Source organism: Acomys minous (genome assembly GCF_964271855.1).
Source record: "Acomys minous genome assembly, chromosome: 13".
Taxonomy (NCBI): Eukaryota; Metazoa; Chordata; class Mammalia; order Rodentia; family Muridae; genus Acomys; species Acomys minous.
The window spans coordinates 55,035,371-55,063,174 of record NC_140495.1 but is presented as its reverse complement, the minus strand read 5'-3'; the positions used below and the strand labels follow the sequence as shown (position 1 = coordinate 55,063,174).

The 27,804-nt window shown below is 50.4% G+C and overlaps 1 protein-coding gene across 2 annotated transcripts in view; it reads right to left on the bottom strand.

Annotated features, from left to right (window-relative positions):
• The window catches only part of TBC1D8 (TBC1 domain family member 8), a 101,917-nt gene extending 75,656 nt beyond the window's left edge, over nucleotides 1–26,261 (bottom strand). For both annotated transcript variants that reach the window (XM_084754423.1, XM_084754424.1), the window contains exon 1: nucleotides 25,952–26,261. In XM_084754423.1, the coding sequence (XP_084610549.1) occupies nucleotides 25,952–26,078 (127 nt within the window). In that variant the 5' untranslated portion in view covers nucleotides 26,079–26,261. The remainder of the gene's footprint in view (nucleotides 1–25,951) is intronic.
• Between the last annotated feature and the right edge of the window lie 1,543 nt (nucleotides 26,262–27,804).

Genomic DNA, 27,804 nt, shown 5'->3' with positions numbered 1-27,804 from the left:
GAATCCCACAGACTGTCAGCAGCCACCAGGAGCAAGAAGAGGCGAGGGAGAGTTCTTCTCTGGGTGCCATGACGCTTCCCTGCTTTGCAACCCAGAGCCTAGTCCCATTGCCTCACGGCGCCCAGTTTACGGTCCTGTGGAAGGCAGCCCCGCCGAAACGGACAAACGGCCCAGTGCAGGACCAGGCTGCATGAGGACAGCAGGTCTTAAGTGCTTGAGCAGATGTGTCTCAGGGTCTCCTGAGATACGGCTGGAGTGGAGTGTGGTGGGGAAATGCTTCCCAGCATGCACCAGGGCCTGGGCTCCACCTCCACCACCACCGGGAGCAAAGAAAGGAAAAGGCAAAAGAAACACTATAACCATCTCAGCCCATGAGCCTGGACTCACGGTGGATTTCAAAAGCGGTCTCTACCCAGAAGTATCTGCATCAGTCTTCTCTGTGTATCTTCTTCACTTAAAAGTCTAAAGTGCAGTAAAGAGCACATTCAGGGAGAAAGCCACATTTGAAGTGTTTACAGTGGCTGAAAAAAATTGTTCGACTTTAGAAATCACCACCCCTCCCCGTCCTTGCACACCAACTGGTACACTCAAATTCCCCAAAGAGCTAATGCCACGTCTATCACCATCACCGTTTGTCCGGCCGGAACTAGTAAGGATGGGGCTCAGCCGGGGGTGGGGAGTGGGGCTCTCACTGGTACCTGGCAACACACCAGGTCCAGGGCCTCGGCCAGCTAAGTCAATCCGGTCTTTGCAGAGAGTGGGGGAGAAACTGGTAACAAAAGGCCCTCAGCATCCATCCCAAGATCCCTCAGCTCACCCTCCATACACACCCACACGAAGCCCCAGTTAGAGACTACGGACAGGCAGTCCTCTGCTCACACTCCTGGTCCCTTTCTCCACTGCAGAGATTCCTGACTTCTGGCTACAATGCCATGGCCCTGGCCCCACACACCATCTGCGGGCAAGAGCCTGGGGTGCTGCTTTGGCGTGGGAAATGTCCCGAGCCACTGAGGACTTGCTATGCAGTCAAAACCCAGGACCGCAGTTCTAGGACTTCTCTCTCTCATCCCTGGGGCTGCTGAACCTGCTGCTGTGTTTCCCTCTGCACCATGGCTCACTGCTCTGGGGCTCACATCCCTTCACCGCTGCACTATTTTATCGGCATGATGGAAATGACAATCCTTCTTGCTGGTCACATGAGAAGCAGATAAAACAAGATGGTGGCCAGGAAGGTGCCTGTCTCCCACGGTCTCAGACCTCCATCCCTCAGTTGGTCTGGCTCCCCTTGGGCAGTCACTGGAGGCCAGGGCTGGGAGGGGATCCCCGACTTGTCATTCTAGTGTAGGATGGGGAGGAGGAGAACAGACTTGTTCCAGCATCTAGAAGCAACGCCACAGTAGGCTGCTGGAGGCAGCATGAAAACCTCTCCTTTCTCTAGAGCATGCTGGGGATAGGTGGGGCATCTCGCCGCCCCTGCTCCTCACACCTCCTCCAGCTTCAGCCAAGGAAACTCTGGAAATGTGGGGTGTGGTCTGGGACAGACACTGACAGCAGGAGGCGGCCTGTGTGGGCAAGGCTGAGAAACACTGGGCCTACCCTATCCGTGAAGGGCCTTGGGGATCAGTCAAAACTCTCAGCCTGAGAGAACACAGAACTCAGGTAAGCCGACTATAAGGATTATAAAGGCTGGAACATGTAATTCAGTACAGCTGGCCCCTGTAGGAATGCCAGTCTCAGGGGGACAGACTCACACAGTGGGCAAGAAAAGCCAAGGACCACCCTAACTGACATCCAACCTTAACCACAGCCACAGACCAGGGAACCTTAGCAGGAGCGCACACAGGAGGGTTTATGCACACTCACGGGCCTGGAGGGATGTAAGAATAGGACAGTCACACTGGAACCCTAAGTCCCTGGTCCTACTGCCATGCTGGAATGTTCAGTAATCATTGCAGAATCTGAGGACATTTTGTTTTGGTTTGGTTTTTGGCTTTTGGTGTTTCAAGACAGGGTTTCTCTGTATGTAGCCTTGGCTGTCCCAGACTTGCTTTGTAGACCAGGCTGGCCTCGATCGAACTCACAGCGATCTACCTGCCTCTGCCTCGCAAGGGCTGGGATTAAAGGTGCGCGCCACCAGGCCCAGCTCAAAATCTGAACTTTTAAGGATTTCTTTTTCCTTCTTTTTTTTCTTCAGTTCCTTCCTTCAATCCTGAGGAACATTTTATAAGAGTTGGGGGGGCGGGGCGGGCAGGGCAGGCAGGCTGTAAATCCCCACAGCTGCTGAGAGGAGGGATATGGAGCCCTGCCTTTTGAGATAGGGTCCAAGGGAGCAGGCACGTGAGCAGCTGTGCGAAAGTAGGGGCCTGAGCGTTCGTAGGAAATGGTAAAAATCCCCGAGTGTCCAGGCAAACAGGCTCCGGAAGCCGATGGGAATCCAGGCAAGAGATGGAGGTCAGGAGAAGGAAAAGTCACGCTTTCCGAGTTAGAACTCACAACGTTGGGCAGGCTTAGCAGTGCCCAACTGCCTCCTTGCCCATTTCTGTTGTTATCCCCCTGACCTTTTGAACTCTGGTAGCACCAGACACGACTTTACCAAGGACACTGAGAAGTCTAAGAGACCCCAGATGAGCAAGTCTCCAACTCACCTAATGGAGGACATTCAAGGTCCCCAGCAGTGCTTTGGAGGGAGAAAAGGGACTTGGGGGGGGGGGGCTGAATCTTAAGGGACCTTGTATAGAGAAAAAGAGTCATGTCTTATTCTAGCCTCTGTGACACTGCTGGCAGCCATGCCCACTTAAATAGGTCATTTTCCTTCCGTTCCATCAGCTAATACCTTTCACATACAGTGTACACCACAGACTGCTACCGGCTCCTGCCACACACCACTTCCTCTATTCTGAAGCGGGCCAGACTCAATCTCCAATGTTCAGGAAGGTTCCATAAACAAGCTCACATGGTGCAAGTTGAGTAGGGGCTAGCTCATCCAGAAAAACTACCCCCCAAGTCAGCCCCTTAGCCACAATACTTAGATGGGCAGCCAAGCTTCTAAGGGACAAACTCACATACCCCAGAGACTGTACCAGCCACCTAAGGCAAAGGGTTGGATGTCCCCAAAAGGCCTCCATACTCCTTGGTCCCATGAAATCACATGGGTACAGTTGTGAAACTCTGTGTAAAAAACGAGAGCTTAAGCAATGGATACAGTGCAGTTGGAATGTTGGCCCAGTGTGCACGACACCGTGGGTTCAATCCCCAGCCCCATGGGAAACTGATGTGGTGGCACACACATAATTCAACAGCATGGGAGGCGGACGCAGAAGGGTGAGAGGTTGAAGGTCAGCACCAGCCACACAGCAAGCTGAGACGAGTCTGGAATACACAAGACCTCATGTAAACCAGAAAGAAAGTGGACTCTGGGGTAGCATCTTTCTCTTTATTTTTCTGGCCATCTACAGCTGCCACTTATTTATAAAATCATGCAAGAAAGCCTCTGTAACATGGCTGCTCTGGCAAGGAATCACACCAAAAGACCTTCCAGGTCTGTGTGACCTGGCCTTAGGACACACCTTTAGTTCCAAACAATAAAGACAAAGCCAACAAGAGCAACACTGCAGAGAGACACAAAGGTGGAATGAGATGTCTGTTAGGAAGTGTTGAACCGGAAAGTGGAGTAGGGGCGAATACACCAAATAAGTAAGAGAAAGAAAGCACTAAGTAACAGGCATCGTGGTGGTGCACAGCTTTACCCCGATGCTTGGGAGGCAGAGGTACATGGACCTCTTGGAGTTTGAGGAACCTGTTGGTTTACAAAACACATTCCAGGCCAGCCCGGAAGACATAGTAACTATGCCTCAAGAAGTGAGGGGAAGGAAGGCAAGAAAGAAGAAATAAAGATGGGCAGACAAGCAGGCAGGCAGGACTAAGTAAGGCTCTAAGTGACACCACCTTGGTGACTGCCATAGCTCCCTCCCAGAGACAGCACCTGGTGACAAACGAGAGCCACAAACACTGCACGTAGAACCACAAACACTCCTGGGCTACTCAGGATTTTAACTGTTCCAAGACTTAAAATGAAATTAAAGCAGGAGTGCCTTCTCCCAGCCACACTTGTACACCCCAGAAAACTCCAAGGTCTGCCAACACGGTGCGGAGTCTTGGTCAACACATAAAATATGCCTTGCCACAGCAGAGAGAATTATATGCATGTTGCTATCGATTGGACATGCTATTGGCTGGCACCAAGTGGGAGAGCCATGTGACACTAGTGTGCAGACTGTGCCAGTAAGAGGCAAAGGCACTGTGTCACAGCCACGCAGCACATGCGCAGTGAAGTGCCCTAGCAACATGAATGTAGCACCAATGTGTGACATGTCTTACATTCATATGATACCTAAAGGCTGCAAGAGGAAGCCTTCCTAGAAGCTGCTCTTGGAGCTTGAAACGTGGCACGGTGGGTAAAGTTCGCGCTACACAAAGCTGAGGAGCCCGGTTCTGACATTAAAGGCCAGGCAAAGTGGAGTGTGCTTACAATCCCAGTGCTGGGGAGGAAGTTCCCCAGGTACCCTGTCCAGCCTAATCAGCAAGCCCCAGGTTCCAGGGAGACAGCCTACCTCACACACAAGGCGGGCGGCTCCTGAGAAATAATGCCCAAATTGACCTTTGCTGCTCCCTCCCCACTGTGCGTGTCTCCCTCTCCCTCCCTCCCTCCCTCCCTCCCTCCCTCCCTCCCTCCCTCCCTCCGATGCATGCACATCGAATACAGAAATATAGGGGCACAAATTCTTGCCCATGCACACATGAACATACACCCAAAGAAGCCATTTTGGGGATATCTGAAATTCCCAAGGGATTACATGAAGCCTGGACAGGGCAGAAACTTCTTCACTACTATTTTGCCAATTCCCCCTGAGCATTTTTTGTAAACCTTCTCAATGAAAGGAAACAGTTCATGTTAATTCAGTGTACAGTCAGTGGCTAAAGGAAAAGACATGACTTGGCAAGGGGACTCAAGCATGTCAGTGAGGCTTGTTCCCTCCGAAAGCAGAGAGGGCAAGCCTGGCGTGGGGACCAGACTCAACTCGACTTTTCCCTTTCAAGGCTCAGGACGCAATCCTGCTTTGGTCCACAGGCCAGGGCTGGTAGGTATGGCAGGGGAGGCACTAACTGGGTCGTTACTTGTGAGGCTGTGGGAGAAACGCTGCCTGCGGCTGTGAAGAGGCTGAGTGGGCCAGCGAGTCTGGGGACACGGGAGGGCTTCTCACTGCTCAGCACAGGAAGCCGAAGGCTCCCACCAGAGGGGGGTCAGAGGCTCTGGAGAAGTGTCCCTGTAACCAGACCATCTCACAGACCATCGAAGATCACCACGGCTCAGGGCACTCTTGAGAAAACCGACTTCCTCTGAGCAAAATGATATTCTCATGTTTATTTTTTTTTAAAAAAAGCAGTTTCCCATGACAAGCACACTCATCTAAACAATCGAGCTGGCCTTCCGGCCCCTCCTCTGGACAGCATCTCCTCGGGCCAACGTGGGCTACCCAGCCAACGCAGCACCCCCCGAGCCCACCACGCTGGGTCCAGAGTTCAGGTTCTGACAACACTGCCCCACATTCCTGAACCTGCTCCACACAGCCACTCCCTCTTGAAAGGATACAAGATGAGCCCGTAAGGAAAAACCATGGAAAACACCACATTTTCCATGACTTCGGCAACACTCCGAATACCAGTCTGACAGATTTATGAAGCCCTTGCAGAGCCAGGAACTTGAGAAAATACACAAAGACATTCACACGCACGCTGTCATAAGCCTCTCCGGGAGCGACTTTTGCAGAGCACTGTGGAGACAGGCCCCTTTATTTATTTTTGTTCTAAAGAAAGTGGCTAGCCCCCAACCACGAGATTAGCAATAGGATGTGTTAGGTGACTTCCTGTCTTTTTATACTAAACAAAGCTGGGAGGTGGTGAGCAGACACAAAAGCCTGCAGTCTGGCAACTTCTAAACACGCTCTTTAGAAACTGCTACTTGGATGATTGGGGGTTACCTGTGAGTTTGGGTCCAACCTGAGCTATAAAGCCACATTCCAGGCCAGCCAGAGCTACCCAATGAGACTCTGCTTCCAAAAGCTAGGGCTGAGCCAAGAGTGAGAGCACACACCTATAGTCCCAGCACTCAGGAGGCAGAGGTAGGTGGATCTCAGAGGGTTTGAGGCCAGCCTGGTCTACACAGAGTCCAAGAGCCAGAGCTACGCCAGGAGAGTGTCTCTGTCTTAGAGCACTTGCCTAACATGTGTTAGACACTAATGAGATGGTAGCTCAAGCCTGGGGTGGGCAGAGCTTGCTGTCACTCCCTGGCCACCTCTTTCCTGCCTTACTCTACGGTCGGAGGTCACGCCCTGCTCCGTGGTAGTCCCAGAGAAACAAGGCCTTGGAAGGTGAAGTGGCACAGGTTCTGGAATCCTAAGCTACAGGGACTTGGCAGCAAACTGCTAACAGGAAGTTATGAGCTGGATGCAGGGCATCATGGAACATCAAACAGTCCTTTCCCAGCAATTTCACATCCCATGGGCTATGTCTGCCATGGGCCAGAGAGGGGCACAGCAGTCCTAGAAAACAAAGCACCCCACCCAGGAGTCAGGGACATGAGAGGTCCAGCCTCCTCACAGGTAAGGCCAATGAATCCGAAAGTGGGGTGGAAGCAACTGTGCTCATGAGCCTCAAGTCCAGCCCTACCCCCCAGCCCCGGAGTTCTGCCCTAGGCTCACTGCTGAGTACAAAACTCAACCTTGCCACCGGGTTTATACAATGTGTCTTTTAAGATTGGACGACAACACGCCATCCCCAACGACAGGACCCGCAGCTGATAACTAAGTTACTCACAGTGATTACTGGTTCTGTGCAGTTGGCTCAGTTTCACAGAAGAGGAAACCAAGGCCTAAGGACATCCAGATAACAGAACATCTGAGATGGCTTTCCTTGCCTCCTGAAAATCCTGTTCTTTGCCCTAACGGCACTCTTTACATACAGAGAGAATCGAGGTATGTCCGGAATAGCCTCCAAAACCAAATTAGCCTGCAGCATTTTGCTCAGAAGAAAGCTCATTAAATACAAAACAAGACTAAACCATAAACCTGGAAACACTAAGTCATTTTTTTTTCAATGACGTCAGCAAGGAAGAGTCAAAGTCATCTGAGAATTTAACGAATACCACTTGGGCTGGCAATTCCAGTTTTAGGATACCCACTGGAAAGGGCAGAGAGCAGGGGTCTACAGACACCTGTACTGTCCGCAAACCCCTCCCCAGAGGTCTATTTCCAATAGTCAGGAGGGCAAAGGAAGTGAAGGCCCCTCAAGGTGCTGTGTGCATACAACGGAGTGTTAGCCTTAGGTATACTCCTTGGGACACCTGAAGGTATGGTAAGATAAGATGGGCACAAAAGAGGGAAAGAACCAAGAAGACTCAAATCCACAAAGGCGGGAGACTGCTGAGTGTGGGAGCTGGGAGGGAAGAGGGCAGGAGTGAGGAGTACCCCCATGTGAAAATAAAAGTTCTGGAGACAGACAGCAGTCAGGGCTGCACACCATGATGCACCAAGGGCCACTCAACTCACACTCTGTTTGCTTTGGTGGTGAATCACATGACCAGTGTTTTTTGTTTGTTTTGTTGCTTCAGGATTCTTATATGCACTGAGCCATTACAAGCAGGTGGGGTGGTACAGGTCTTTAATCCCAGCATTTATGGGGCTGAGGCGGAAGAATGACAATTCAAGTGCAATATAGGCTAGAGAGTGAACTTAAGGCGTCTTAGGGGACAGCGCGGTGCCTCGTGCCGAAACAAAACAAAAAACACCCTGCAACCCCCATCTCTCTCTTATTCACCCACCTTTTAAAGATTTATTTATTTATTATTATATATACAGAGTTCTGCCTGCATATACACCTGCATGTCAGAAGAAGGCATCAGATCGCATCATAGATGGTTGTGAGCCACCATGTGGTTGCTGGGAATTGAACTCAGAACCTTTGGGAGAGCAGTTAGTGCCCTTAACCTCTGAGTCATCCCTCCAGCCCCTCACCCACCTTTTAAATGCTTCTTTGTTTTGTTGGAAAGGGCCAGTCTCAGGTAAGTGACAACCAAGTGAGCCCATCACTGGCCCAGATAAGCCACTAAACCTCTCCCAAGTCCCCTCACCTACACGAAGGCAGAGCCTCCACTCCCAGCTCAGTGAGGACCTGTCCTGACCCTCGTGGAGCACAGTGACCTGGAGCCCAGGAGCAGGAGACAGGTGCCATCCTCGTGACCCAGAGCCTGGAGACCACAGCTGCCAGGCCTATTTTTAAGCAGGAATATGAGTCTCTTTCATCCCTGGTTCCCCTTCAAGGCAGCTGAGCTGCAGGACACGGGGGGGGGGGGGGGGGGGTTGGGGGGTTGGGGAATGGGGGAGGCAGGGAAACATCCATCCGCAAGAGCGGCTGTGCCAAAGCTCCACAGGCTTAGGAGGGCTGAGCCCACGGGGCAGGTATCTGCACCCTGAGGCCCAGTGCAGGGCTCCAGCTGGGCACACACTCTCCAGGCTTGTCTCTGGGTGAGCAAATCTTCCAGGAGTCAAAGCTGCTTAATCCAGTTCCAAGTGCTTGCACAGGCTAGACGTCAACACGCCTAAAGCAGATGAGCCCCCATGAAGACTGACTAAATATTTGTCCTCAACTTCAAAGAGCTAACATCTTGATATAGGATGAAGACACCAAATATTCTAGCTAAATTCACCTCAATAAAATGATGCCCAAGATGACATGTGTGGCACTACACAAGGCAACACCTGAGTACCCTGCATTAGATGACTGTGGTAGTTGGCTGGGAAGACAGAGAGTCAGGCACACAGAGGCCCAACAATAAATACCAGCCAAATAACCTAGGATCCGCCTTCTCTGGCAATGACAAAGCCTTAATGCTGCTCCATACAGACACGGGTGATCATAAGGAGCCCTGAGGTGACTGAGGAGAAGACAGACACAGAAGCATACATAAGCCAGGCCATCTACACAGGACCCCAAGAACCCTTGAAATCGCAGCTCAAACGCTGCAAATCTCAGCCTCTTGATAAAACCAGGGTTCAGTCTCAAAGTTACTTTCCTTGTGAAATTTTCCTAAAAGTTTTTGATACACATACGTTTTGCTAGGCAAAAACAACAACAAACCAGCAAAACAACCCATTTCTATCCAAATGGGGAAACGCCCCCACCTCTGTCCTAAGATGCTCTCATCCTGTATGTCACACTGACTGGCCTTGGAACCAGAATTCTCCTGCATCGGCCTCCAGGGTGCTGGGATTGCAGGTGCCCCACGTCACCTGATTCATACTTGCTGCTGTCATTCATAGGCAGTTTTTCCAGGTGACCAAGGCTGTCCCCTCTCCTATAGTACACATTCACCCATGTCCCTAGGCCCCTTTACTAGGGAACACTTCTATCACCTTTGTCCTTTATGGCTTTGGCATTGCTGAGATGGCCCCACACCCTCCCCCACACCCTCCCCCACACCCTCCCCCACACCCTCCCCCACACCCTCCCTTTTTATCAAATTGATTTTAGTTTGTAACGCAAGCCAGACTATTATTCAAATTTTAGTCTACTTTAAAAAACGCCAATAGAGTGCTTCCAGGTCTGCATTAAGTTCCTTCACTTTTTATTTGGAGAATATAACTTTTAACAGAATGTTCCATGCTTAGCGCAATCTCTCTGAAGTTATAATGGGAAGGTTTCTACTTTGCTCAACTCTGGTTCTAAACGAAGCTTTTCAGGAATATACACATCTGTGTTACGGAGAGTATATCAGCACGTGTGCTGCCAAACGGTTCCGGGATAAAGATCTCTCCAAGTGAGTACGTCAGCTACTGGCATCTCAGATTGCTGTCACATATCCACCTCTTAATAGTCTCTCTGGTATAAATGGGCATTTTCTTATGGGGACTCTGGCCTGAGGTCTCAGAAGATTTGGGTGTCAACACAACCCATCTCTGGCTTTGCCTTTTAAAGGTTATAGAAAGTTCCAGAGTTCCTATAAAAGTTTAATTCTAAGAAAGAACGTACACTATTATGTAAACTGCCAATGCCAATCCCTCAGATGGATCCCATTCCGTAGGATTTACTTGACTAATGCTAAACAAGTCAAGACAAAAACAATTTGGAAGTTGGGGGACAAGGCGGGAGCTTATCAGACTACAACAAGCTCTGAGAACTCCAAACAACAATATGAACTGACATAGACAAAAAAAAAAAAAGAAAGAAAGAAAGAAAAGAATAAAGATTAGAAAACCACTTGACTGGCCGCAGCTTAATCCGTCAGCAAGTAGCTACAACCTGGTTAAGTCAATACCAGGCTTCACTTAGGTGAAGCATCGCCGTCCCTGGCTGACTTGACGCTGTCTGCTGGGCTAGTGTGAGAGTCCGGGCCACACACATGGTCTCTTAACAAATTTTATTCAACAAAATGGCATCAAGTCAGGAATGATGACTCAGCACTTGGGAGGTGGTAGCCAGGGACTCAGGAACTCAAGGTCATCCTCAGCTACCTAGTGAGGCCAAGGTGTGCCAGGATTACAGAACAAAAGCTCACCTCAGAAAAAAAGGAAGGAAGGAAGGAAGGAAAAGAAAGGCCTGATCAAACAAGACCACAGGGCACAGTGAGCAGCAGCCGTTCAAGACACATGACAAAATTTCAAAGGGAAACAAAAGGCAAGCCCTACCTCTTCAATGGAGGACGAGGTCATCAAGAGCTTGAAGCAGCACAAGCCGACCAGCCAGCAAAGCCAGGCTCCAACAAAACTCTAATTTTTGAATAATTCTACCTTGCAGCTTCGGCCACCAAAGACGGGCCCTGTATTCTCTACCCAGGGACAGTTTCTAGTTTTAAGCATCACTTGTTCATCAGAGGTCAGTTTCTAGGAGTTTTAACTTCTGGGGACGATTAAGGAAGTAATTTTGAGTGGTTTTGCATCATCGATTCGCAATCGAGCATCGGTTCGTAAGATCCTTGCAGACATGAAAGGAAGAACCATGAGAAGAACAGACTCTTCCAACAAGGAAGCAGCCCCCTACAAAAATGCTGGCACGGGGATCCCAGTTCCCTCTTTTTTTTTTTTTCAGGTGTGCACAGGTGACAGAGTAGACAATGCTCTCTCTCCCTGTGATGTCCCACCATGACCATGCATTTGTTCCTCCTCTGACTCCCATGATGGGACATACACCTACCTTGTCGTTATTTCCCTGTGCCTTTGTAGGCTGTTACTCATAGGTGGCTGAGCATCTGCTCAACGCCACACATCGTCAGCCTCAACCACCCCCTCACTCCATCACACACTGCTTCCCCATCAGAACCCACCCGACACTTCTCACCGTGAGCAGCGAATGGCTGTTTTTCACAACAGCCTCTCGCTGTGCACCCCAGTCACTAAAGGAACCTGGGCACTCTCCCAGCGGACCCCGCTGAAGTCTGTCATAAACTTCGGTGTGTTAGCTTTCTTCAAGAAGACTCAGGCACTCCACAGATATCCTCCCCTGAGACCAACCCCACGGTGCCAGACATACCTCAAGCTCAATATTCCCAAAGCTGTGACAAGCTCACGACAAGTTTATATTTACCGTAAATATGTCCGAGGTGCTTAAGGTGAGCTGTCAAACGAGTTCAAAAGTACCACCCCAAAATACATTCTTTTGGGTGTCTATATTAACATCTTGCTCAAAGCACTAGAAAACAGCAAACTGCCAGGCTCCCCCCTCCAACAAAAGACAGATTCTCTAAGGCCTCCAGTGTCTCAGCTGGCAGCCACCTCACAGCCGTCCTCGGGGAGGAACAAGTCTGATTTCAGGGCAGATTTCACTCAGACTGCGCAGCCATCCTTACAAGCTCTCTGGCCCACCCAGCTTTCTCAACAGCCGCTCCACGGGGGACACCTGCTTCACCCTTGCCTGTCTTTCCGTTGAGTGGCCTGCCTCAGGATTGCTGTGCGTCAGACTCCAGACCCGAACACCATTCCCTGCCAAGACAGGGAAGCACCAAGCAGGAAGCCAAGACAAAGATGGCCAAGCGTGAGGCTTGTTATAGCTGTCCTTTTGTCCCTTATCAAAAGGTTCAGCGACTTCGCCTTCCCTCCTCTGCGGGTACAGACGGAGCCACCTCCCCTAAGCACTGGTATGAGAACAACAGAAGCCGGCAGCATCTTAACTGCCTTCCAACTGGGACCCTTTACTATTCCAGGTCAAGATTTTTCTTTTCTTTCTTTCTTTCTTTCTTTTTCTTTTTCTTTTTCTTTTTTTTTTTTAGGCAGGGTTTTTCTGTGTAGCCTTGCCTGTCCTGGACTCGCTTTGTAGACCAGGGCTGCACTGATCTTATAAATATATCCCAGAGCCATAGAGATGGCTCGGTAGGTAGAGTTCTGAGTTATAGCCCCAGGTCCCTCATACCTCCAGGTAAAGAAGTAAACGTTTAAAGCGCCATACACCCCAGCCTGGCCTTGAGACAGATCAGGTCTGCAGGGTGACAGTCACACACTCCACTGCTGTCTTGTGCATGCTCACTCTGCCTTTCCTCGCCCTATGAATACACACTTCTGTCCAAAAAAGAGTCCTGCAACTGTTCCACTGTAATTAATGCCTGGTAAGGCTTATCCTGTCCCCAAAAAGAAAACAGACTCTGGGAATTCTCATACATAAGACTGACTAGATCTCCAAACGGAGGTGCTACAGGCCCTGGGCCAATGCACCTTCTACCTAACTCAGGCATCACCATAACCCCCAAAGGGTCATACACCCTCCCTGGCACACACAAACCTCCAAAGGGACATATCCCACCCCAGCACATGCCCCTGGCACACCCTACAATTTGACAGAATATGGAAAGGCAGCACTCCAGCCTCCCAGGATCTAGAGGAGCCCCAACCCCATGCCTCCCAGGAACACAGCCTATTTACTGAGCCCGTTTCCCTTAGGGTTGGGTTTCTTCTGGGTGGGGGAGGGGATAACCAGTCAGACCAGTAAGGGCCTCTCTCCATGACCCAACCCGTGTCCTACTGAACCCAGGACAACTTCGGACTGGCTTGGACACCTGAGACTTCCTTACAGGACCCAGTCTTGTTTCTGTCACACATTCTAAATCCAGGCCAGACCGAAGTATATATCGAACTCAGAGAATTCAAACCATGAATCCACTGATTTGGGAAAAGCCCAGGAAGAACTTACGGGGAGACCAACAAACATCAGCGCAGAGCATTGTGAGGCACCTGTGCTGGTATCTGGTTCCTGGGGGAAAGGGAGGGGGTTGCTGGAGCCCTAGCTTCCTAGCTCACCCACCACACCAAAACTGGGAATCCCCTAGACCAATCAATGCTCAAACGAGAGAGCTAAAGCTTCTAGAACCAAGGCAGGCTCTGAGAATGTTAACAGGCAACCTAGTCTGACAGCACTTAGGAGAAAACAGAAGCGAGGCATAGGAAATCCCTGGGCTGCCAATGGTTTAGTCAACCAACCAGTCGACGGGCTGCAGCACGGCTAACTGGCAGCAGGTTTTCCTGCATGGAAAGCTGCTATTGCAATTAAACGCCACGTGGGCTTGGCCTGTTCAGCCCAGTTCAGGTACCCAAACAGCATCCAAACTCAGCCTCCAACCAATGCTACCCATCAGGCAGAGTTCAACTTCGCTGTCTGTGTTTAAGATAGAACGCCCTCGGCTTTCCAGGTTACATAAGAGGTAAAATTCAAACTGGGCAATTAACTTGTGCCATGAGATATGTGACAGCCACAGAGGATCCTCCAGGTCTACAGTGGGCTCCCCAGCTCCTTTCCTTCCCAAATCTAAATGTTGTGTCTGGATACATGAAGATGGGCAAAAGGCTAAAGGGAAAACAGCATCCACTTAGTATAGACCTTGTGCTTACAAGTCCCTCCAAATAGCAGAGTCAGCGCTGTTGCTCCAACAAACTATACCGCCATCAACACACTGCTGTCAACGCACCGCCACCATCGCCTAACGGCAGGCACTCCCCTAGTCAACACAGCAAACTCTAGGGAGCACGCTGGCCTCCGGCTGTGGAGCTGCCGTAGGGTCTCAACTAGCATCTCCAGTTTGACGTATCAACTTCAGCAGCCTGTGCTAGGCTGGCAACACGGCCAGAGCAGCTCGGGTAGCATGGACTGTCTGTCACTGAGAGAGAGCGAGCTGCATACGGAGTCACAGGGCACCATCAGTGACTCCTTCCAGCATGGCCAAGTTAAGCGTTGATTTCGCAACCTCATCCCACACGAACAGGCACCAAAGGGCAGGCACTAAGGCCTATCTGTTCTGAACCCTGAATGAGGACTCAGGTGTCCTTTTCTTAAAGAATCCAAGAGAAGCTCCAGATCAAAGCAGAATGCCGAGGTGAGGTTCGCACGCAGTCTGGGGACACTGCATTTACTAACGACTAGCCTTTTCCTTCCCACCAGCCAAATACTGTTGCTACTGGATCCTACACAGGTGAGGTCAACCTCAAGCTAGATTCTGAAAGCAAGCGTCCTGCTTTGCTCAGGTTTTACACTTGATTGTAACAACAAAATAGCAACATAACCCAGACCACACTTTACTTTTTTGTTTGTTTTTCAAGACAGGGTTTCTCTCCGTGTAGCCTTGGCTGTCCTGGACTCGCTTTGTAGACCAGGCTGGCCTCGAACTCACAGCAATCTGCCTGCCTCTGCCTTCCGAGTGCGTGCGCTACCGTGCCCAGCCAGACACCACTTTAATCTGTGCCTCCTACATCTCTCTGCGGTTGAGCTAATGCTGTTGTTCATGGTGTTGCAGTATCTTCTTGTGGGAAAAGTCCAGGAGTCTTTCCCTCACTAGGCAAACCCGATTGGAGGACTACCCCTGAGTTCTGTAGAGAAAGTTCTCTGCATCCCAGGCCAACAGACCACAGACACATTCAAACCCCTCTGAAAAACACTCAATAATTGTTATAATTTACTTATGAAACACCCCTTCCCCTGGCTCATTCTTGAAGGCCTGGTCATCAGCTAATGATGCTCTTTCAGAGGGTTCTGGCATCTTAAGAGGTGGGGACTGATTAGTTAAAATTGGTTCCTAGGCAAGTATCCTCATTGGCTGTACCTTTTCCTGGAGTCCCTCCCCTCCTTGCTGGTCACTGTGAGGTAAGCTGCCTGCTCCAACACATGTTCCCAGGCATGGTATTTATCCTGATGTCAGGCCCACAGCAGTGGGACGAGCAGACACAGACTGAAAACCTGAAACCATGAGGCAAATGCAAGTCTTTTCTTCCTGGACGGCATGTGTCACGTGTTCCGTCAGAGCACCCAAAATTAGCACGGTATTATTTCAGGAGAACCAAGCTTCCTCGTCAGCCCACATGAGTCACAGAAATGATAACCAACCTATGGTTCCCTCCTAAAAATAAACCGCATTGCTTAAACCCTGATCACTGATATTTGCAACAGAATGTATCTATGACGCCGAGACTATGATGCTGAGATCTACGTTATCTATGACCCTGAGCAAAACAGTGAAAGCAGAGAGGATGCCTGCGGCCAGCTCCCTGGACAAGACAGCCTGAAAGGCATGCAGGCGCCGTGGGTCACCAAGCAAGTCATGTTACTGTTTTTCCAGGGCCTCTGGTAGACTTCACCACTGATTGAGACCCTCGGCCCATGTTCCCCAAGGTTCAAGTTCTCCTCAAAGAATTCCTTCCTCCCGATGATACGGTTTCTTCCTAGTGCCAAGCCGACATCCTTGGTTCCAGTTTTACTAGTTACTCACATCCCCCGAGTCGGCTGTGACTGCATTAGATGCAGTTCTGACCCCACACGTGCGGGTTCTCCCTGCAGCCAACAGCCCATCAGCACTCAGGCAGCCCCCAGGGGTTAAAGGAGCTGGCCTATAGGGCTGGCCCTCTTGAAGTCCTTCTGTCTTTCTGACCAACCAGCTTCAAGCCAGGAATCACCGGGGCCCCTTTCCTCGAGTCTGATAATTTATCTGAACAGCCTGTGGCCCTCGGGAACGGACTCGTCATGGCAAAGGGGACAGATAAATAATCAGATGAAGGGTGTCTAGGGTGAGATCCAGAAGACCCCAAGACCACTAGCTGTAGTCTCTGTGAGTTTGAGCTGCACCGTCTCCCTGGCAACTTGGTCTACTTCCCAGCCTGGACTCCCGGAACCTGTAGTTAAGGCACTTTTATGTAAGTTTCATTGTGTAGGATCAATTGTGGATTTGATCTAAGCCCTATTCTCTCCCCAGGAGTGGGGAGCAGGAGCTGAGATCTAAGCTTCTGATCACAGTTGGTCCAGGAGCCCACAGGTTGCCTCATTAGAACCAAGGATGCTCTAGACAGTCCCAAAGGAGTCAGACCTCTGAGCCAGGAACCTGGGTCAAAGGCCAATTATTGGAACAAAGCATGCTCCTAACTCCTTGTCACGCAGAAATTATAGGCGTGTTAGGAGCTCAGGCCAAGAAAAGACACAAGAGTGCTTATGACGTATAGGAAGTCACTCACAGAGCCTTTGAGCCTTCTCTGTACAGAGCACTTGGCTTGATTTCAAAAGCAGAACATCCCTGGGAAATGGCACCTAAGCCCCTCGTGTGAACACCTCACCTGCCTCCCAATGACTCAAGTCCTGCCCTGGCCCATCCAAGCCCTGGCATCTCATCCCCTGGTCCACCGTACCCGGAGATTGGGCATTCACAGATATTATGGATTGACAAATAATAAACTTGTAACAAGAAAAGAAAACTAAGTGTGTACCAGGCGATGGTGGCACCCTCCTTTAATCCCAGCACCCGGGAAGCAAAGGCAGGCGGATCTCTGTGAATTCAAGGCTAGCCTGGTCTACAAAGTGAGTCCAGGAGAGCCAAGGCTATCATGGAGAAACCCTGTCTCAAAAAGAAAAAAAAAAGTGTATTGCACTCACACTCACAAACTGTCCCCACACACCCTCCCTGCTTCCTCCACAAATCCTGGCCTTTAATCTGCTCCTAGGGACGTCTTCCTGCACCCAACTGCAGAGGACCCCAGTGTCTTGCCAGCTTTCTCCCTACTTGTAAGCAGACTGGATTCTTTCCTTCCTACCTGCATAGACTTCCCTGAGCTTCAGGGAAAATGCACTTGCTGGGTTCCTCCTGTGTGCCTGGCCACTCCTCGGTCCCTACTGTTTCCTCTACTTAGTGAGCAAGCCCCCAGGAATCTCCAGTGTGACAGACTCCCGGTGGCCTCAGGGCCTTTGCACCTGGGTTACTTTCTTCAACCTCTGACACAGCTAACACCATCTCGCACACCCCTGTAGGTTTCAGCTGAGACCACAGGTCCTGAGACATCTTTTATGATCTTCCAACCTGCATTAATTTGTCTGATATTGTCTCTTGGATTTCCTCATTCGCCACAACGTGTAGCACGGTATTTGTGATTCAACGTCATCTCACCATCGCCTTCTCTACCTTCTCCAGACTGAAAGTGCGAGCACAGGGCTGGGTCCTGTGTGGAGGGCGGGGGAGTGAGTTCCCGGACAGCCAAGGCAACACAGAAAAACCTTGTCTCAAAACAAAAACAAAACAAACAAAACAACAACCCCCCCCCCAAAAAAAACCGTGTTGGGGGCTGGGGCGGGAGAGATGTCTCAGTGGCTAAGGGCACCTGTTGCTCTTGCAGAGGACCTGGGTCCTGTTCCCAGCATGCACATGGTGGCTCACCACTGTAAGTAACCCCAGTACCAGGGTTGCCTTTCTGACCTCCCCAAGGGCGCTGCACACATGAAGTGCACATACACACATTCAAACAAAACAATCATACACATAGGATAAAATGAATCTTTTTTTAAAAGTTCATAGCAATATTGTGTGTGATAGTAAAAACAACGCCTAGACCAAAAATAACCGGCAGCAGGAAAGTAAGTAAACAGGTAGCAGGAGACAGGCAACGGGCTACTAAAAGTGGATGAGGATGTGTACCCCCTGGCTCTGTGCAGCACCATGATTCAGCTTTAGAGAGGCGTTTTGCTGAGGGAAATAGGTAGCCAAGCTGCTGAAGACTTCTATATAAGCCTTGACTAAAACATGACTCCCATTACACAGCTACAAAATGATACACAACTAAGCAAATACTGAGTAGGGATGGGGGGGTGGGCGGAGCGAGGGATGCTCTGCAGACTTTCACTAGCCAGTGGTCAGCGCACAGGGCTGCTTCCAGGGCTTGTTCTCTGTTTACACCACACAGACTTCACACTCAGCCTGCATCTTTCTTAAGGAGAACACAGCAAGGATGCTTATTTTGTTAACGTTTCTTTCCTTTGTGAAAAGCAGATCTCCAGAAGAGAAAAAAAAAGATTAAAATCCAAGGGACCGATAGAACCCCGAAAGCATTCAAAAAAAAAAAAAAAAAGGCAAGAGTTCAGGGAGCCGAGTTGATTGCTTCGTCTGGCTCAGAGTGCAATCACATCTGTGCGGTTACCTGCGGGTTGTTCCAACAGCTGGAGCCACCAGCATCACCTGCCCGTCCTTCCAGCACACTACAGCGGCATGAGACGTAGGAAGCAATGCTGTTACCCGCTCCTATGTTCAAACCACACAGAGTTGCCATTTCCAGGGCTGAAAGCCACAGGCTCCCATCTCGGATCTGCCTGGATGCCCGTCCAACTCAACAAATATTTCCCAAGCATGTTGCAGCGGCCAGAACCACTCTGCCTAGAGAGAGCACAGCGGAGGGACGAGGCCTCCCCACCCATGCTCGCCCCCCTCTCCCCCCCCACCCCACCCCACCTGCTACAGTCCATGCTCTAGTCTGCTGTAGGCAAATAAAGCCACCAGGAGCTGAGATGAAGCGGCCCAGAGGGCCCACCTCAGAGTAGGCAAGGGGCAGGTCCTACCCTTCCAGAAAACGGAATTCAGGGTGACAAGAAAAGCCGCAAAGAAGGGGAGATGAGGGGCACGCAGCCTTCTGTGTGAGCCAGTAGGGACAGCTGGTAAAGGCCGAGGACGAAATGACTGTCTGAGTCTGTGCATAAGAAGCCCCAGGAGTCAGCAAAGGGGAGACACCCACAGCTCAGGACAAGGAAAACCTACTCAGGCTACTTTTTGATACAATGATGAACAGTTTATACAAACTGGGGAAACCTGACTGCGTAATCTCTTATCTATGGCCTTTGCTACTTTAACTTTCAGTATGTTCCTTCCTTCCTCAATGCCACCATGGCGCAAGGTCAGGAACATAAAATCTGTGTCCTTCCCTCCTGCAAGTCTGTTCCCTTAAGGCTATGGGCCACTCAGCTCCCAGTCCCTCTTTCCTGGGAGTGTCCAGGGCTGCAGGCTCACTGTCAACTCACAGGCTATAGCCTTTACCTGTTGTGGAGTGACACCAGGAATGGCTTTGAACATCTCACTGGTGCACGCTGCTCTTACTGTGCACACTCACTCAGGGCAAGTCTTGGAAACCACCAAGCTTTCTGCTAATGGCCTCTCAGCCCCTGGGACTGCAGCCATTATTTCGCTCCTGCCCTTTTCCAGATTTGTGCACACAACTTAAACTGCTCTATTTATGGTTTGTTTCTTAATGGTATTGGGGTGGGGGGGGTGGGGGGGGGAACAAGACCAAAGCAGTAAGACTCTAGAAGCAACGTGAAAGCGCCTACACAGAACAACAGGTTCTCTTGCTCAACTCAAGATTTTCCTTGGTGGTGGAAACAAAAACCACCAACAAATCCAGTCACCTGAGTGGGTCCCCAGGCGACACCAGACATGCCTGCTATCCTAGTTTCATTTCTGTGCCGTGATAAAATGGCCTGACAAAACACAACTTAGAGGGGGAAAGAAAGGTTCTCCTCTGGCTTTATAATTTCAGGTTCCAATCCATCACTGCATGGGCATCAGGGCAGGACCCTGCAACAGTCACATCGCATCTGCAATCAACAGCACAGAGAAATGAATGCACGCGTGCTCATTTATTCTTAGTTTTCACTTTTTGCCCTCGTCTACCATTAGGAGTCCTGTTCTCAGAACAGTACCACCACCCACATTCAGGGTAACTCTTCCAACCTCAATTAACCAAGTATAAAAACCTCCCTCACAGGCCATCACTCACTAAGACCCTCTTCCAGAGGCTAAAGAGTTGCCTCAGTCATTAAGAGCATTTGTTGTTCTTGTAAAGGACCCAGGTTTGATTCCCAGTACCCACATGGACCAAGCACACATGTGGTATGCAGACTTACATACAGGTAAAACATTCATATACACATAATAAGAAAATAAATCTTTTTTTTTTTTAAGACTTTCTTCCAGGTAATTTTAAGTTGTGTCAAGTTGAGAAGTAAAGCCACTCACGACACTAGGCAAAACAAGGCAACAGCATGCTCGGGATTCATTGTGCCCAAATTGCCAACACACTGCACAAACAGATCGGGGGGTAAAAGTTTTGTAGTAATTAAGAAGCCCCATACCAAGTCTTGAGGAAAATGCCTTTCCCTCCTCTGATGTTGTTATTTTCGGCTTTTGTTTTGTTTTAGTTTTTTGTTTTGGGTGGAGTTGTTGTTTGTTTTTTTTGTTTCTGAGGCACAGTCTTACTCTAGCCCAGGCTGGCTACCCTGACACCCATAACAACGCCCCTCCCACACTCTCTCTGGAGTGGCGGTTCCACGCAGGGGCCACCCCAGGCTGCCAAATGCCTTTCCACTGACAATGGCAATACTTTGCCCAGCAATGATTTTAGTGTTATCAATTTTTAAATTGCATTCAGGAAGCCAGGCACGATAATCCTAGCCCTTGGAAGGCCGAGACAGGAGGACGGCTTCCAGGTCTAGAACAGCTTGGGCTAGAGCGTGAGTTCAAGAGCAGCCCTACATGTCCTTCAGTAAGTAGGTCCAAACTTCTTTCTGCCCTCACATTACTAGTTTCTGTTAATGTTACTTTCTCTTCCCCTCCCCCAACTTGCTAAGCATGAGGAAGTGTAAATAATTATCCTGCTTAATTCTAACACTTCCATGGAAATCCCTGTGCTGGTAGAAACGCAGGTGACAACAGCCTAACTTGGAACCACTTCCAACCCTCCAAAGTAACGAAACTCCACTTTAGCCCTGAGTTACAGCTCTGGCTCCAAAGACAGGATAAACTAAACTCAGGCCTCCAGCCCCACACTGTACCCAGCAGACTAACCCCGAGTCAAAGCCGGTATCACCCACTGTGTTCCACTCTCCTCTACCCCTTCCCTGAGCTGCTTAGATAATCACCAAGGCAGTAATGTGAACAGGGGCTGCAGTCAGCACCGTGCGCATCAGAAAACATCAATAACGCATTCATGTTTTAAGTTTATAATAGCCAGGCTCTGTAAGAAAACAACAGTAAGATTGCAGAGGAATACACAGGACCAAACACCAACTCTCCTTCTGGGGGGCCCTTCTGGTCTAGGATGCCTGGGCTTCGATGTGGCGTTATCCCCACTGCTTTATGGGTTTCAGAGAGATCTGGGGGAGGGGGCGGAGATGGTGTACGCTCTCTCTGTCCCCTGCCTCCCACATGCTCACTGGCTGGCTCTTTGTTCTCCCAGGGTGGACTGAACTTCCATGAGCAATATTCACTCCCATGGGCTGAGGACTGTATCCAAGTGAACACTGCCTGACTTTACTTCCTTCCCCGGGTGGCAAAACCCGTTTCTGCCCACAGAGCTCTGGAAACACTCACCGTGTCCTAACCTGAGGTGGTGGCCACCCGGAAGTTCCCAGAGCCCAGGTGTTCATATCCCAGCCACCCCTTTGCTCAAAGAAAACTGGATCCCAGGAGGTGCTAAGGACAGCTCCGTCTTACCTACCCTTGCTGACCACCTGAGAAGTCAGTGCCATGGTCCCCCCCCCCCGCCCCAGGTCCCCAAAGCAGCAGCTCCAAAACAAAGGATGTGGAAGAGGACAAGGAGGAGCACAGCACCCAGCCACCCATCGCCACTTCCCACAGAGGTCAAACAGGGGACGCTCCTATCCCATAGGATCAGCTTAGTCTTGGTCACTGTGCCCACACCCCAAAAGAGAAGGCTCACTCATATGTGTTCTCATCCACCTATTCCTCTTACAAATGTTCATTGAGCCTACACTGTATACCAAACATCTTCAGAGGTAAACCGCCCACCCTTATAAACAGGCAATTTCATTGGGAAAAGGCATCTGGAGATACAGCTCAGTGGTTCGGAGCGCCAGGCTGATCTTTCAAAGGACCCTGAGTTCAATTTCCAGAACCCACATGACAGCTCACAACTGTCCGTAACTCCAGTTCCAGGGGGATCTGACACCCCCACATAGGCATGCACACAGGGTAAACACCAATGCACATAACAAAAAAATTAATATTTTTAAAAGGAAAAGCATTTTTTTTTAAAAAAAAGCATGAGTATATTACACGAGACAATGAGGTGGTCTGAATGAGCACGGCCCTCACAGGCTCATAGATTTGAATGCTTGGTCCCCAGTTGGTGGAACTGTTTAGGAAGGATTAGGAGGTGTGGCCTTGTTGGAGGAGGTGTGGCCTTGGAGGAGGTATGGCCTTGTTGCAGGGAGTATACCACTGTGGATAGGCTTTGAGGTTTCAAAAGCTCAAGCCACTCCCAGTTCTTCTCTTCCTCAGCCCAGTCTCTGCCTCTCACAGTGTGAGCTCTCAGCTACTGCTCCAGTGCCCCGCCTGCCTGCCTGCCTCCCTGCTGCCGTGCTCTCCACCATGCAGGCCATGGACTCACCCTCTGAAACTATAAGTCCCCAATAAATTTTTTTTCTATCAGCTGCCTTGGTCATGGTATTTTGTCACAGCAGTAGAAAAGTAACTAAGCCGGAGAATTAGAAAGTTAGGAAGAAAAAAGTCGAGATGTGATTCCTGGGCATATACCCAGGATGTTCCACAATACAACAAGGACACTTGCTCAACTATGTTCATAGCAGCTTTATTCGTAATAGTCAGAATCTGGAAACAACCCAAATGTCCCTCAACTGAAGAATGGATAAAGAAACAGTGGTACATTTACACAATGGAATACTGCTCAGCTAGTAAAAACAAGGAAGTCTTGACATTTGAGAGCAAATTATTGGAACTAGAAACGATCATTCTGAGTGAGAGAACCCAGGGCCAGAAAGACACACATGGTATATAAGTGGATATTAGCCCAGCATAGATGTCCTCTGAGAGACTCTGCCCAGCGGGAGATCAGGACAGATGCCGGGACTCGCTGCTGGGCTCCGGGTTGACCACTGAGAGTGGTATAGAAGAACGGGGTGGGGGAATGGAAGGACCCAGAGGATTCAGGAGACCACAAGGACATCATCAAGGCTGGCGGATCTGGATGGGGGAGGGGGAGCAAAGGGCTGCACAAACTGTTGTACCAACCAAGGACAATGCAAGGCTATGGTCGTATAGTCGAGGAGGAGGAGGTCCCTTTCTGTCAGAAGTCTAGGGGAGGGGAATCGGGCAGAAGGAGGAGGAAGGGTAGGAAAGGAAAGATACAATCGAGGGGATAACAATCAGGATCTGAATAAATTATAATCAATTAAAATTAGATTTTTAAAACTGGAGGTGTATATAAAAAGTGTGTGTGTGTGTGTGTGTGTGTGTGTGTGTGTGTGTGTGTGTAGGAGGGTAAATTATACCCCTCCGATGAAAGCTTTTGTTTCTGAAAATGGGCAATCCAAATTATTCTATCCTGTGGACTTTTGTATGCCTAAACTTGTACTATCTAACAACAAATTTAGCATAACAATAAAATGGAAAGATTACTGTACTCTTTCCTTTATTTCTGACCTGTTAGCCAGTCTGCTGATTTCTCTGCAAAAAAGAGGCCTAGAAGTAGCCAGAACACCCATCATTTCAGCCTTACTATTTCCTTTAAACGCACCGTAAACCATAAACTCTTACATTGTTATGAGCTGCCAATTACATTTCTAAGTTCTCCCACAGTTGCCAGACCTCACTGGTCCTGACTGGGCAACATTCCTACTTGCCCGAGTAAAGACAAGTTCAAGGGTAATACCCTACATCTGGGTTGCTCAATAAATGTTCAAAGGTCAAGAGTCAGGCTGCAAAGGGCATCTCAACCTGGCACAATCAACAAAAGATTCTAGGTCTATAAGAAAGGAATTATCTTCTCTTGGTCGGCTTTCCCCTTTTCCCATTTATCTTGTTGCCATTAAGAAATGTCTGAGCCAGACATGGTGACCCCAGAGCTGAGGCAGCAGGAGCATGGGGAGGCTAGCCTGGGCTACATATTTTATACTATGTCTCCAAGAGGAGAAGAAGAGAAACATTTCTGCATTCTCACAAGAGCAAGACAAAGGAAACATCAGGGAAGAAAACCCCACAGGGATCCCAAACACAAGACCTGAACAGGGAGGAGCCGCCACTGCTCTGAACTCAGTACAAATGAACTCTGTACATCTGAGCCATAAACTCTCTGAAGCCTCATGCAGCACTGAGAGGCAGCTCTGCCCTCTCCATCTCCACCCTGCTAGATGGAGAGTAGGCAAGATGTCAGGCCCTTACTCACCTGGCCTACGGATTCTTTCCCAGGGCAGTAAGTACAGGTGGGCAGGGCTGAAAGTCTTAGGGAACAGGCTGTTCTTATGCCTCCCAGTTTATAAGTCTCCTGCCCAACAGTCATCCTCCGCAACGGAAGACCACCTCTACGCCAGATCTTCTACTTAAGCCACGGTCCTCAGTGCTCAGGGTACACACACAGCCCTCTCCAGCCGCTTGGCCTCCGCGGCAGCACGGTACAGGACGTTTCCAAGTTCTTGATCTCCGATCTAAACCTCACTGTGCTGCTCAGGGGCTCACAAAAGTCCCAGTGGCCTCCTGCCTCCTACAGTAACTCTTCCCTCATGAAGCTCAGGGAGACTAATGTGCCCCCCGCCCCCCCCCCCCCGCCACTGTTACATCCAGGACCCTTCACTGCCTACTACTAACCCTTTCAAGAGCAACCCTGCCATCTCTTACCCACTCCTGAGGTCTCTGAAGCTAAAATATCCTGCCTTTTGTCACATGGCTTCAGGGGTATTTCCTCAGTTTCTCCAACCAGGCTGTACTCCCAAAGGGCCTTCCCCTGACTGGCCCAGGAGCAGACAGTCACCAACAATTAACCTGGGCACACAATTTCCGCCCACTGACTTCCTCAGAGCCGTTCAGTAGAAGGTTGTGAAAGGGCCATCATCCTAGGCCCCTTTATCCCGGCTCTTTATCGAAAGGATTCATTTCGATCCCCTGGGTTACAATACCGCAATTCTCCTTCACCAATTAAGCTGGCGCTCTAGCTAATAATACCAGCTGGTCCCAGTTTCTAACAGCTATGAGTGGTAACTTTTAGACGGGAAAATGCCTTGTTTTGGGCAACTTCAAAGCCCTAGGTTTCTGTCCTATCATTCCCTAAAAGACACCGAACGGAGAAACAGACTGCCGCGCTTGATTTCACTGTTCATATTACAAGCTTAGGAAGTGTAGTGCCTCAGTCTCCCTTCGGAGCAAGGACAGCCCCTGCCTTCTGAACTACGAAGTCCAGGATCTCTAGAGCCTCCCGACGATGGTCTGGCCTTAGGTTCCCAGCTGCAACACCACCTGGAGCCGCCACAGCTGCGTCCAGATGGCCAAGTCCAGGCCTGCCCGGGCGCACCCTTCTGTCACCTGGCGGGGCCCTGGGGCGCCCCGATCCCGCAGCCTTTTGGGCAAGCTCTAGAAGCCGCTTCTCCAGCGTTCGCAAGCCAGGTCACATCAGATGCACCTGCCTCTCCCGGCCCGTGGGTCTCTAAGCTCCAAGCCCGACCGGAGCTCGCGTGAGAAACGAAGGAGAAAGGAAAACAAGCCATAGGCAGGGCCGTCCTGGCCTCGGCAGCTGCCACCGAAACACCACCACCTGCGACGCGGCCGGTCAGCAAGCAGGGACAGAGGCCAGGCCGAGCCTCCGCGCGCGCCCCTTACCGGTGAGGCGGCCGCCCCCCTCGCCGTGCCCGCGGCGCCGCTGCAAGACGAAGTAGCAGCTGCTCTTCTGGGTCACCCAGAGCTTCAGCGCGTTCTTGAGCAGCACCTCCTCCGGCTTGAGCCACATCGCGGCGAACCTACCGCGCCCGCGGGCCCCGGATCACATCGCCACAGCCGCTGGCCGCACCGGGCCGAGCCCGCTTGGACGGAGGCGGCGGGGGCTGCGCGCGAAGACTGCAGCCGGAGCGCCTGCGAGTCCTGGAGCGCCGAGACCACGGCTTGCCGGGCTCACCCCGCGCTGCCCGCCGTGGCCCCGCCCCGGCCGAACCCCGCCCCGCCAGCCGCGGCCCCGCCCACCTCCCCAGAAGCCACGCCCCCGCCTCCCGCCCCCGTAGCTTCGGTGGCGCCTCCCTGGTTTCCTTGTCCCAGCAGCTCCCCGCTAGGGTTCCGGAGTGGCGGGAGGAAATCATAGCCACAGCCAGGTCCCTCCCTCCAGTCCGGGACCCGCCGATTCTCTAATTCCCTCCTTCCCGGGAGGAAGCAGGCAACAACGCGAGTTGTCTCCGCGCTCCTGGTTCTAAGAGGTGGAGGAAGGACACGGGGAAAAGACATCTTGTTACCCAAGATGCTTGTTGCCCAACCCAGAGTCTTAACCTTGGAGAGTACAATGCACGCCAGTAACCTCCAGTGCGTTGAGTTTCAAATAACCAAACGCTAACATGAAAACCAGAAAGCATTATATTTCGATTTTTAAAAAATACTGCGCTCTTCATTTTTTTAATTGACACATAATAACTGTACATACAGAGTACATATTTTAGTACATGTATACAGTGAGTATAGGGTCAGAGAAATCGCCTTTCGTTAATTCAAATATTTACCATTTCTTCTTTATTACACTTTATTTATTGGGGAGGGTGTGGCTCAAGACAGCCAGTTTGGCATGTGAGAGTCAGAAGAGACTTGGTCTCCACTATGTGGATCCTCGGATCGAACTCAGGGCATCAGGCTTGGCAGCCGAAGTCATCTTGACAGGCCCCGTTCATGTTCATTATTTCTCTTAGAGCACATGTCTCCTGCTTCCGCAAGGCTCCAGCTGAGCTGTGGGAGAGGGAGAGACGTAGGGACTGGAGGCAAGCAGCAGACTATATACTGAACCTTGAATGGCGCTCCAGAGGCGTATCAGATAGAACGCACCACAGTGAGAACCACCCCTGGGGGTCCTCTTCACAGACATAGAGGCCTTGAGTCTATTCTGAGAAAACACCATAACGTGTAACAGGAGCCACAGGCACGTGGAGATGGGATTTTAAATAAATATTTCTTCTAGGCTGTAGTAGAAATAGATAGGCGGGAGCTGTCCTTGAAAAGGCTGAGGGAGGGGGTGCAAGTGTTCTTTCTCCACAGGGAGGGAGTAGGATCCAACATCCTCAACAAAGAGAGAGGAAAGTTTCCTTCAGTCCCTGGGTTCTGACAAAAGGACAAAAGGTGGTTGTTAACTAGGGCAGAAGCGGAAAGCAGAAGCTGAGGAACTTGTCCTGAGGAGGATCAGAAACTCTGGTCAGACCCAGCAGACAGGAGCCCCCCTGTAGAAATCAAAGCTAGTAAGACGGGAGGTTGGGGAACGGGAGCACAGTGGGGGGGTGAATAAGCAAGGTTTAGCTCTGTGTTGTATGAAAACATCACCATGAAACCCATTTCTCTGCAGACGAGCCAAAAAATAATAAAGAGAGAAGGAAAGGGGGAAGAAAGGGACAGGAAAGAAAGCTGGCAAACAGGAAGTCTGTAAGCCATAATCACCTGCACCGAGCTGCCCCAGACCCAAAAAGTCAGGGATGGATGGTAAGAAGAGA